This window comes from Pteropus alecto, unplaced genomic scaffold, assembly GCF_000325575.1.
Source record: "Pteropus alecto unplaced genomic scaffold, ASM32557v1 scaffold213, whole genome shotgun sequence".
Classification (NCBI taxonomy): Eukaryota; Metazoa; Chordata; class Mammalia; order Chiroptera; family Pteropodidae; genus Pteropus; species Pteropus alecto.
The window spans coordinates 5,793,580-5,806,162 of record NW_006434829.1 but is presented as its reverse complement, the minus strand read 5'-3'; the positions used below and the strand labels follow the sequence as shown (position 1 = coordinate 5,806,162).

At 46.6% G+C, this 12,583-nt stretch overlaps 2 protein-coding genes across 2 annotated transcripts in view; one reads left to right on the top strand and one right to left on the bottom strand.

The window, feature by feature from the left end:
• HVCN1 (hydrogen voltage gated channel 1) overlaps positions 1-6,983 on the top strand; it is a 30,398-nt gene extending 23,415 nt beyond the window's left edge. Inside the window, exons 5-8 of the mRNA XM_006910029.3 lie at positions 1,448-1,552; positions 3,859-4,090; positions 6,284-6,396; positions 6,776-6,983. Coding sequence (XP_006910091.1) covers positions 1,448-1,552; positions 3,859-4,090; positions 6,284-6,396; positions 6,776-6,841 — 516 coding nt within the window. The 3' untranslated portion in view covers positions 6,842-6,983. The remainder of the gene's footprint in view (positions 1-1,447; positions 1,553-3,858; positions 4,091-6,283; positions 6,397-6,775) is intronic.
• Positions 6,984-7,136: 153 nt separating this feature from the next.
• The window catches only part of TCTN1 (tectonic family member 1), a 31,494-nt gene continuing 26,047 nt past the window's right edge, over positions 7,137-12,583 (bottom strand). Inside the window, exons 13-17 of the mRNA XM_025045506.1 lie at positions 12,229-12,369; positions 10,810-10,972; positions 8,726-8,851; positions 8,109-8,253; positions 7,137-7,713 (exon numbers count right to left, since the gene is read on the bottom strand). Coding sequence (XP_024901274.1) covers positions 8,110-8,253; positions 8,726-8,851; positions 10,810-10,972; positions 12,229-12,369 — 574 coding nt within the window. The 3' untranslated portion in view covers positions 7,137-7,713; position 8,109. The remainder of the gene's footprint in view (positions 7,714-8,108; positions 8,254-8,725; positions 8,852-10,809; positions 10,973-12,228; positions 12,370-12,583) is intronic.

Here is a 12,583-nt window from a genome sequence, read left to right as displayed (position 1 = left end):
GAAGGAAGGAAGGACCCACCCACCAGAGGCTTTCCTCTTTATTAAGTTACTGAATTTGGATATGTGCAAAAACTTCATTACCAAGCAATTTGCCATGCAATTTTCACAATAAACCACGTCATCAAATACTTTAATTACTGAAATAATTAGCTACAGTTTGAAATGGTCAAAAGATTTGTTAGTCTTTTTTAAATTTTATTTTTAAAACGTTTTCATTTATATTAGCTTCAGGTTTACAGTACGTTGGTTAGGCATTTATATGGTTTATGAAATGACCCGCCGCCCCTCCGCAGTCGCTCTCTACATCACCCCTCTGGCTCTGCACAGGCCATGACAATACTATTGACTATGTCCCCTGTGCTGTGTACTCTATGTCCCTGTGACTATTTTGTAACTTAATAGTTCTTTCTTATATAGGCCCGAACTTGTTGAATTTCATCCTGAAACTGCAGACACTGCCAAGATAACGGCAGATTAACTTTCAGAGCCCAAATTTGTCTACCTGAGAGTGTAAGAGGCAGGCCCCAGGGAAGCAAGTGATGGTCCAAGATTTCAAAAGGAAGAGAGGGATTACGCAGTGTCCTCTGGGGTTCCTCCCATTGCTGCCGTTTCCGCCACCACCACGTCATCCCCAGGGTCTCCCTGAACACCGTCACCTCCCTCCTTCCCATTAGCGCCCTCGCCAAAGTCGTCACCACCTCAAGACGTTGCCATGATCACCACCATCACTGAGGTCACCTGCTCACTCCGGCCTGGTTGCCACTGCCCTCCTCGGCCGGCAGGTCATGAGATTGATTGCCTTCCCCATAGCCCTTCCCAGTCCCCCTGGCCTCTCCCGGCCCCCTCCTCACTCCACCCCGTGTTGGGGCTGCTGTCCCACAGCTCTGGATGGAAGCTGTTTTATGTGCATAGCGGATATCGCTTTAACCGGGCCGGCTGAGGAAGGCAGTCCCTGGAGGTCCTTCCACCACTCAGATCTCTGAGGCTGGGTGTTCTTAATTATTTACTGAGCATCTGTTCTGGGCTTACCCTGGCAAAAACAGTTCTTAGAACTGGAAAAACATAAACGTGTCAAAACTTTTTGATTACTTATATATTTTTTGCCATCTAGGAATTAGCAATTTGGTTTGAGAGATGCTGGGAAGCAGTGAACAAGTAAGAGAAAGATAAGCGGTGACCGAGGGTCAGTGAGCTGTACAGAGCAGCTCTACGACGGGCACTGCCTGGGGGCGGACAGGCCAGGAAGGCGGCAGAAGGAGGGGCTTCTGTGAGAGGAGCTGGCCCCCAGCAGGCCCCCTGCAGGGCGCTCGGGCTGTGGGCAGCAGCTTCCCAGCCTTGGCATTTTTCCCCAGTGGTTTCGCCTAGATGTTTCCAAACCAGCTGTTCCAGGTGGAAGGAGGGTCCCCACTTATGTCTCATGGTTTCCTGCTCCTCCCTCGGCCCGCAGGTTATCATCATTTGCCTGGTCATTCTGGATGCCCTCCTGGTGCTGGCCGAGCTGATTCTGGACCTGAGGATCATCCAGCCTGACAAGAACAACTATGCACCCAGGGTAAGGTGTCAGCAGCCCTATAACTCGGTTCACTTCCGTTAGCCACACTGACAGAGGGCAGAGTGGTGCAGACAGCACTCGCCTTGGAGTCGCCAGGCCTTATGAGTAGTTTGACTGACTGGATACTTTTAGCCAAAGAGCAGAGAAAATGCCTTCCTTTCCAAATTATGGATAAGCATTTACTACAAGCAGGAGACGTTCTCAGTTACCCCAATGGCTTGACTCTTGAGTTAACCCAGACCACTGGGCTGGAGCATGGGATTCTAGAGGACAGTGCTACTTTCCCATCCCCAAGAGGCAGACACGCTCTGTCTCCTCCTGCAGATGTTCCTATGTGGTCCCTAGGATGGAGCCACTTGGGGGATGTGCCCACGAATTCACAGTTCCCGCCTGAGTCCGCCCCAGACATTTCCCCAAGGGGCAGTGGACTCACCAAAAACGCACCGTATGTGGCCCCTGTCATCAGGAACATGGGAGAAGGCCAGGGCCTGAAAAGTGTCTCCCTACACACTTTTTCTAAAAACAAAATTCAACCGATAATGGAAAAATGTCTTTTCAAGTGATAGAAGGGATGGAAAAAAATATTAAACATCCTTCTTACTACTCGAGGTCCCTTTCCTCCCATTGATGAACTTCTTTTCTCTGTTTTTCAACAGAATCAGTCACATACCTGCTATATTCACTGTCTTGTGCCTTTCTTTTTCTTCAACTTTTTATTAAGGAAAAAAGGCAATTATACATTTTGCTAGATTTGCTTTATCTAGACATATCCACAAACACACCCGTGTATTTTTGTCCGACCGTTTGAAAGTAAGTTAGACATCACAACACTTCACCCCTCAATACTTTGAACAAGGTCTTTCTCCCACAGAACCATAATAGCATTATCACATCTTAAAAATTATCAATTACTCCTTAATGTCTAATAACCAGTTTGTATTCAAATTTCCTCATTCATTCCAAGAATGTCTTTTATAGTGCTTTTTTTTTCCAAACGAGGATCCAGACATTTGATGTTATATTTAGTTATATTTTCTCACCTTTTTTTTTTTTCTCATGACATTGACTGTTTGAAGAGTCCAGCCAATCATCTTATACAGTGTCCCGCATTCTGGATTTGTCAGACTGTTTCCTCAGAAGTCCTTTAAGTTGTCCCTTTATTCTCTGTATTTTCCTGTAACTAGAGGTTAGTCCAGAGTCTTGTACAGTTAGTTCTTCGCTGGTGAGCTGTTGTCTTTATATTGTGGCGCATGGGGCCAGGGGTCGACTGTTATTGATACCCTGTAAGATCACTTGATTAAGGTCGTGAATGCTGGGCTGCTCTGCTGTCCAGGGACACTTTTCCCTTTGCAGTTACAAATAATCTGCTCAGGGACACTGCGGCACCCTGCAAGTGTCTTCTTCCCCAGTTAGCATCCACAGGCTGGGCAGTGAGTACACAGAGGGATGCAAACCAATGATTTCTCTCTTTCCTTCTACATCTAGTAGTTGATATTCTTTTGTAAAGTAGAGCTTTCCTTTTTTTTTCCTGTGTGTGCACAATTACTTGCTATGGACTCAGGGATTTTGCGTGTGTGTGTGTGTGTGTGTGTGTCTGTCTGTCTGTGTGTGTGTATTCAGAGTATTACGATCATAGTCATTCTTTTCGACGTTCAAATGGTCCCAAATTTTGTCACTGTGAGCCTCTTGGAGTGGACTGCTGTGTCTGGCATGACTCCCTAGTCTTTGAGCATTTCCTTGCTTGCAGGCCCGAGATGACATCCCAGCTCACTTTGTTAGTGAAGACCAGCATTTATAAATCAAGACCTGGGAACTCTTCATTTACGGTCTACCTTGCTGATCATTTCTAATCAATACACATGGATCAGCCTGGGTCTTTTCTACAATTGCATAGTGCTGCATATGGAGGTTCTGTGATGCATTTGCCAAGTGCCCTCTAACAGATAGTTCTATCGTTCTGCAAACGATGCTGCAGTAAATAGCCTCACAACAGGCCTTTGTCTACGTGTGAACTTAGCCATAGGATAAATTCCTAGCAATGGCATCGCTGTGCCAATAGGCGTGGTGGATGTTTGCTGCCACCACACAGTTGCCCATGGAAGAGCAGAGCCCTGTCTGTGGCGTTCCCAGCTATACTGCCAGCCAGAGAACAGCGCGTGGTGCTGGCAGGAGTTCGGATTGGTCAGTGTATGAAATCTCTCTCTGGGGACCAAGCAGGGGCACTTGAGGCCAGCTGGTCTGTGTGACCTGCCCCAACCTGTGACCAGCCTGGATCTGCTCTCACTGTGCCTCCTTGTCTCCTTCAGCTATTCCACTACATAAGCATTGCCATCTTGACCTTCTTTATGATGGAAGTTTCCTTTAAAATATATGCCTTCCGTTTGGAGTTCTTACACCACAAGTTTGAAATCCTGGATGCCATTGTCGTGGTGGTTTCTTTCATCCTTGACATTGTCCTCCTGTTCCGTGAGCACGAGTTTGAGGCTCTCGGCCTGCTGATTCTGCTCCGGCTGTGGAGAGTGGCCCGGATCATCAATGGTAGGTCCCCTGCGCTCGCGGATTCCCGAGCAGAGACGGAGGGTGGGCGGAGCCGGGAGTGGGCGGAGCCGGGAGTGGGCAGAGCCGAGAGTGGGCGGAGCCGAGAGTGGGCGCAGAGGCTGCTGTGGTGCTTTCCATTACGATTCCTGTCTCCTCCTCACCGCAGTCTCAAGAAAGTGAAGTGGTCTGATTTGGTGTCCCAGCGCCACCTCTGTGGCTACGAATTGACACCGAGCCATGTGCTCTGAGAGGAACTACCCTTCTCCTTTCGGTCCTGTTTCCACGATCACTAGATGTTTGTGGAAAGGGTTAGACTCACCCCTGATTGGTCCCTCCAGCTTGGCTCCCGGAGCAACTTTTGTTTTCACGTTGGTGTTTCCTATCAAACCCTATCTCACTTTGGGAGGGGCACACCAGAAGGGGTGTAGAGAAGCTGAAATGCTGTGCGTTAGGTCCTGCCCCCTTTGAGAAAGTCACAGCACGCGTTTGCATGATGAAGGCTCTGAGAACTGCCATAGTTTTCCAAACTGACCGATTTGACACTTTCTGGGGAAATAACACCTAGTCGCGTGCTATAGACTGTGGCCCTGGAGAACACACTTGGGACAATCCTGCTTTACCACATTTCAGGTAGAAATCCTATTCCTGGCGCACACCCTGTTGGGGAGCACACCCTGTTGGTGTGGGGAGCCTCTGTCTCAGGGAAGCCAGGACGACTGTGACTTTAGGTGACAGTGATCACCAGCTAGTTAACTGTTCAGCTGTCAGTGTAGTCAGAGTTGCTCAAACGCCTGCCCATGGACCTGCTATGTCAGAATCACCTTCAATGAACACTTTTTAAAAATAATGGAGACTGATGCAGAGGCCTGGGGTGGAGCCCAGGCAGGGTGTCTGTCTTTGAGGTACTGCCAGGTGATTTCAGTGTCCAGCCAGGTTTGGGGACCGCTGGACCAGGGCCCAGCACGATACGCCGTGGGTCTGTTGGGAGTGAGCGAGCAGCAGCGCGGCCCGTTTGCAGCAGGCCGTGCCCTGACAGAGTTCCTTTCTTTGGTGGCACAGCGGGTTCTGTCACAGCCTACTGGCTGGGGCGAGACCGCACAGGTGGAGGGCCATGTCTGCTCACGTGTGAGGCTATCTGAACAGCTTTGCCTGTGGGCACTGTGGGTTTTAGGGGTGAGTTCAGATCTAGTGATTAAAAGAAAGCTCATGAAGTGAAGAACATCCACTTGGGTTCTGTCAAAGGAAATAAAAGCTTTTCAGATACTATCGAAGATGCTTATGCTAATTGATAATTTCATTAATCGAATAGAAAAATACTCTGTACAGAGTTTATGCACAATTGAGGTAGATAAACCACAACTGATTATAAAGGACTCATGAGCCACAGTTACTGCCATTACTCTTGTCACACCTTGGTGAGATTCGCTTTTGCAGATAAAACCAAAACCATCTGGAACTTGTTCATTTACTTTGTCTAAATGGTAGCGGAGCATAGGACTGGCTAACGCTCATTATCGCATTGCTGTCATATTTAGCGGCATGGCCTGAAAGGTCTGAAAAAGTAACACTGGGTTAAACTGGACCCAGTATGACAACCAAGAACGCCGGGACCAGGGCCTGTTGCTCCCGGGCCTCACAGGCACATGTGTGGGTTAACGGGCCCAGATACTGTCACTCTTCCTTGGAAAGGGGCATAGCATCCCCCTGTTGTGGCAGTCTTTTGAGACAGTATCCCCACTGTGGTGTGGACATTTGGGAGCCATCAGATGACCCCGCTGTTAGCCAAGATTTAGGTTATCGCCTGACGACTAACATGGCCACCACTGTAGGAAAGTGGCAATCCCAGCCCCAAACTCGAGTATTTCCAGCCTTGTACTTTTGTGGGTTTTGTGCACACTGCTAAGCAGCGGTGCCATCATGAATGAGCTGTGTTAAGGAACTTGATGCTCAACTGGTCAGTGATTATTTCTATGGATTTTCCAGCCCATGGGAACTAAAGAGAAATATTGTACAACTAGGTACTGAGTAGCTCAGAAATGAAAAATCTGACCCTCTTAGTTCTGATGCCTTTATTGATAACTGTTTTTTACTTGTCTGTCACCATCTTCCAAACTGTATACATTTATAATAGACTTTTTTTTTAAGTGGTTATACTGGAAACCAGAATCATTGAGACCCTCAATTATTTTTCAGGGATAATTATCTCAGTTAAGACACGATCGGAACGGCAACTGTTAAGATTAAAACAGATTAATATACAATTGGCCGCCAAGATCCAACATCTTGAATTCAGCTGCTCTGAGAAGGTAAGAAAACACTTATGGGAAAATGCTGGCTGTTTGCAGTCTCCCGCCTTCAGCATGGTGCTTCTCACCGCCAGGCCTTTGCTTGTGAGCTGCTCTTAGCCTGCAGTGCTCTGCCCCTGGGCTGTCTCCCTGGTCCTTTCGGAGTCGGCTTAGGCAGCGCCTCCTTCCCAGAACTATGCCACGCACCCATCCTTGTCACTGCTATTGTCCCTGGGACCCCATCTGACAGTAGCAATCTCCTTCAGTGGACTGAATCCACAAGAAGTGTAGCCTTCCTTCAGCGCCGTGTCCCTGTGCCTGGGGCCCACTGAATGATTGTCACATCCCTGGTGAGGCTCAGAAAGTAAACCCAGTTATTTGTCTGCTTTTGTAATAACAGGAACAAGAAATCGAGAGACTTAACAAGCTACTGAGACAGCACGGACTTCTTGGGGAGGTGAACTAGAGGGTACCCGCTCTGCTGCAAAGAGAAGACCCTGCCTCCTCGTGGGCTTGTGCCCCTGATGAGAGACTCCCGGGGCCGTTTGGAGGACGGGTGTGGCCTGATGCCTGTGCCCGCCTCCCACCCAGCCTGGATTCTGGGGACATGGTCTGTCAGAAGCTCTATTTCTTCGCTGGTGTGACCGAGAGCCTCCCATCCCGTTCCCACCTGCACTGTCTAACAAATGTATCATAAGCTATGTTTTCTCATGTTAAACACTTTAATTCTTGCTTGAAAATGAACAAAGCCAGACAATTACTAGTTGTATATAAATTTTAATCTCATCAAATGTACAGTTTTCATACTTCACATGGATCTTGAAGAACCAGTGCATGCTTTCATATGAGCACTGTGAAAGACCAAAAAAAAAAAGCTACCTTGGCTACCCGCCCATTCTAGAAAGGCCTTATATATGTCCAGGATGTTCTAAACAGCTTCTCTTATTGCGAGTTCTCCCGGGGAGGCTGTTCTCAAGTACCCAGCCCCCTCCTCTGCATCATCCAGCTGCATCATCCAGCTTCTAGCTGGCTCCACCTGACACCATTTTTCTCAATTACTGTACAATTAATGTATAAAATAAACTCTCTCCTTCCTGCGGGCCCTCCTACTATATTCTTCCCAGCTTCAGCTGCTTGGAACTGCTCTGTGGCAGCCCACACCAGCCCACCAGCTGGAGAGCGAGCTAGCAAGAGTGCCTGGTACAGAAATGTCATTGGACCCAAGATTCCACTGTAATTAACATGACATTTGGGGGAAGATCCCCTCCTGAGGCCTTGTACTCTACTTGCATAATTTTATACAATACTTTCCTATTTTTGTACTCATTTCAGTGGGACCTGAAAAGGAAAGAAAACAGAAAACAATGATTATCTTTAAAATAACTCACATTAAAGCAAGGGACAAGTAAACTGGACAAGCCCGCAGCGCCCATGCTACTTCAGAGTCTGCTCTCTATACAGTCTTCCCAAAGATGTGGTGTGGTTTCCACCTGTGACCTACGTGCTGGGAGCTTTGGAAATGACCAAGACCAGACGGTGCCCCATTCTAGAGCCAGACCAAGCAGGATAAAACTTCTGGAAGGAGATAAATGAGTGGAGAGGAGAGGCGTGCTGGTTTGGGCGCAACCGCAAGGGTCAGAAACGGAATAAAATGGGCCGCTTCCAAGGGATCCCGGGCCCCGCCCCCACTCTGTTCTGGAGGTGTGGCGCCGTTTCCTTAACTAGCGACTTACGTCAAACAAACGGGAAGAAGAAATTAAAGGGCAGCTTGGCATTGATGGTTGGCCGAGCTCTGAAGCCTGCCTCTGCAGGTGCAGACACATCCACAAAAGTAACCGCAGTGAAAATAAAAATCGTCCTTTCATTTCCTGAGTTGGTCTGAAACAAAAAGTCAGTGATGCGAGCCTTGCCGTCCAGTGTGCTACCAGCGTAACAGAGATGGGGCACCTTTCATTCTCTTCCTCACCCGACCACTGTCAGTAGTTTCTACCCAGGTTGTCCTAACACATCGATGTCGATCAGAATTCAATTTTCACAATAATTTTAAAGATCAAATCTAAACAAGAATGCTACTGTGAATAAAACCACTGTCCGTGCAGTTTTTTTTCTCTAAGATAATGACTGCTAAACTGTTTAAGAATCCAAATTGTTTAAATTTTAATTATAATCTTTTTCAAAGTAATAAATTTCACTATCACACTTGAGTTTTGTCTGGATTTGTATCTTAACCTTTGCCTTTATTATTTTTTTTTAAATAAGAGTTTATTTGAGCCAAACTGACGGAACATGCTGGGGTATAAAATCTCAAATGCTCCCTTAACCTATATCTTGAAACTAAAGTTAGGCCTACCTCAGGAAATGAGGATGAAATTAGATTTGCAGTTACGTTGACTATTTTAGCCTGTGGGTTCAGTAAAGATCCGTATTTAGTCCACTTCACTTCTATAACTAAAGCCACTGGGAGCTGGCAAGAATCCTGCAAAACAAAGTGCTATTAATCCACTTGAATATTACACAACCTCAAGTCAAATTTAACCTGCAGTTCAGAGTTTTAATTATAAAATGTTTCATATATTACAAAATGTTCTGAACGAGAGAACAGAAGTTCAGATGAAAACTGCTTAGAGAAAGCACATTTTAAAGTATTCAACGCTCCAAAAATATTTTAGCACCTAAAACACATTTTTCTATCCATTTCTAAAGAGGCCAGCATTACCCTGGGAGTTGTAATCCCAATACTCAATTGTGGAAACTTCAGGGCCTTACCTGCTCTAACTTCACCTACATGTTTACATCTAACTCAGAGATACATTAGGAGAGAAACTGGCATTGGGTGGAGAGGAGAAAGGATGGTATTATTAATAGAAATGAAACCTGACTGCATATCACGTTAAAATGCACTGAGAGGAAATGTGCCTTCTTTTCGTTTATCTGAGTTCATCTGTCAATCAAGATGTTGCACTGGGGTTCGCAGGCAGAGCCTGTAAGCTGTCAAAGATGTTACCAACTCTCCGTGTGAACCGAGAGCACAGGTGCCAGGTGGGACGCTGTCTGGTCAGCCCCCAGAGAAAAGTGGGTGAGCGGGCCTTGCCACCTTCCTTTTACCCTCCTTTAGATCTCTAGTTGGCAAATGTGACAGCTGTCGAAGCTGCATGAGGGGCAGAGGGGATTCCATTGTATTCTACTTTTGTGTATGTTTGAAAATGTGCCACGATAACAAGTTTTTAAAAATACATCTTTTCAAGGCATAAAAAGCTAACAGGCCTCCTAATTCTGATGCCTGCCCAAAAGGCACTGGTGGAATTGCTTAGCTTCAAACTGCCTTTTAAGAAATTTGCAAGCTGAAAGATCCTTGAGACTATCCTGTTATTAGGAGATACGACACGCAGCTGTTATAACCGAGCTTAGCAGGTCCTCTCAGGCCTCCACTGACCCGGTTTCCTGGAAGGTTGGTACAAAACCAGCTCTGGGCCCTCTGAGCTCCCTGGATCAGCTCAGGACCCTGGCAAAGCTAACGTCGCACTGCTGCCCCTCCCAACCTGTTTTCCCTTCTGAGGGGAAGTAATAACTGGATGTCTTCACCCACCTCTGAGGAGCTAGAAGTAATTTGCCTGGTTCACTGAGGCAGCGGAGCTGAGCCAAGACTTAGCAGCTGAACAGCAGGGACTGAGAAATCACAGGTCTCTGCTGGGGGCTTGGTGGAGAGGGCGGGATCAGAGCTAGTGAGCTAGTCCTCGCCCCCATTGTCACCATGCTATAAATATGCTAAGCAGATAATGAGAGGCCTGAAGAAACTGTGACAAGAAAAAGCTGGGCAATTAAAGGATAAAATGGAGAGCACACCTCCGGTGACGGTGACGGGGGCTGGCCCACACTCTTGACTGCTGAGACAAAAGAAAAAGGTGGGCAGAAGAATCACATGTGATCAGGAAACTATTTGCAGGATGTCAACTTCCATTAAACTCTTGGGAACTCTGGAACTGAAAGCTCTCACGAGTGGGCCACTTTTATAGACCAGGGAACAATGGATGAGACAGCTATGGGGGTGGGAGGGTGTCTCAATCACTCTGAGACAGTCCTCGCCCTCATCTCGTGTGCCGCCTAGAGGCCTCGTGTTAACACCAACAGTGAGAGTGAGAATGGTCAGGACGGTGATCGGTGGTGGTTCCCATTTATGGAGTGACCACTAGGCACCGTGAGTGTTACCCCATTAGCTCAACAAGCCCAGGTCAGTAATGGGAAACAGATGAGGAAACAGGCTCAAACCCATAAAATCAATGGCTAAAGGCGACAGTGTTAACAAGGGGCAAAATCAGTATTCAAGACCCAGGTCCAGCAGATGACAAAGCCCAAGCTCCTCTCCAGCTCCCCACCGAGAGAGGAGCGTGGAGGCAGGAGGGGCCCTAGCACATGGCCTTCACCTTCTCCCTTTACCTTCACGTGGGATGCCTGGGTGACGAAGTGGACAGGCACCCAGTCTAGCACATCCTGGGCCCGGGAATTTCCAAAAGGGGCCACAAAATCTGGGAAGCCCTGGCCCCTCAGCAGGCTCTTCATCTTCTCCGCGACAAGCAGACACGTGGTCGCTCTAGTCAGCCTTTGGGGAAGGAAAAGGAGGTCAGTGGAATGAGGCTGCTGTTCCCACCCGCAGTGATCACAGGCCTCGACAGCACGTGTGCTCTCTCCAGCTTCTTTATTTTCTCACTCTCCAAAAGGTGGATTGTTTGAAAGAAGCCAAAATGTCTCTAACTTTGAGAATCTTGGTTGGCCAGGCAGATGAATCCAAAACGATGTTTCCCAACCTGTGCTCCATCGGGAGGCTCTGTACAAGGAGGGTTCCATGGCCCAACGTGTGGGGAACATTGCACACCCACGTCCCTCCTGAAGCATACTGGCAGAGTAAAGGCTCTGAGAAGTCCTACAGTAAAGGCTCTGAGAAGTCCTGCAGTAAGGAATTGTGTTTTTAACTTAATTTGGTGTTTCCCAAACATACTGACCATAGACCCACCCCTACTGATGTCTTGTGCAAATATATTCTACAGAACCCCCTTTGAGAATTGCTGGTCTAAAGTGATCAGAATATTTATTTGGTCTAACCAAAATAATGATATAATTGTCCTGGGGAGATGCAGGGGTGGGAAGTGAGTGGGTGGTGGGGTACAGGGTGAAAGGAAAAAGAGCAGAATCTTCATTTTCCACAGTGGAAACCCAAGAAATCATTCATAAAGACAAAATACCAAGAAGTTGCATCATATGCAGGTAATTTAAAGATCTGAGGGTAAATTTAAAAATCAGCTACAAGAGTTAAGTGATTGCCTCTGGGTTGGGGCACGTGAGGGTAAGAACTGCTGTTTTTATAACAAGCCACGCAGAGTTAGTTGACATTTTACATTATGTACATGTTTGATAATAAAAAAGTAAATTAAAAACAGATTGCATTTAAGATTCTTCTCACTGGATTATACTGTGTACAGCACACAAAAATTCAGAAACATGGGAAGGACTCTCAGGGAAAATATTTCTGCTGTGAGCTCAAGTGCTATGCAACCTCAAAAACAACACACACAAACCCTTGAGATTTTTACTCTGCCATATTTGATTTTTAAAATGATTGTAATAGCTTCCCTTTGAATCATGACAAATAGTTTATGGTTCTGAGAATTAAAATTAGAGAACAAAAATTGACATCATTATAAGGTATTGTCATTATTGCTACTATCCATTAATAAGCTACATTGTGGCTTTCATAGGTGTCGGCTGATGCAGAGGTTTGATTGCAATGGATGGGGTAGAAATGTTTTATTTTCTGGTCAACATAAACAAGTTCCAATAGAAACAACTTAACTTCCTTACCTTAATTTACAGCCCGATTGCATATTGTAACCAAATAATACTGGGGTCCGGATGCCCTCTATTGCTAAGCAGTCTTGCTCAGCTGTGCTACGAAGAACAGTAAGTTGTCCGTATCGATTCATGGTCTGAATGATCCCCGACATACACAGAAAGTTAGGGACGATCACCCAGTAAGAAAGCAGTCTCATTCTCAGGAGACGGTGGCACATGTGTGAACTGAGACATGAATAAGACCCAAATATCCCTACTCCGGGCCTTTTGACAGCTATTTCCCAGGAGAGGGTAAGAAACGGTTCTATTTTCCCTGATTAAAAGATCCTCAGAAGAAAAAGCCTCAGAAACTGGCCCTTTGAAA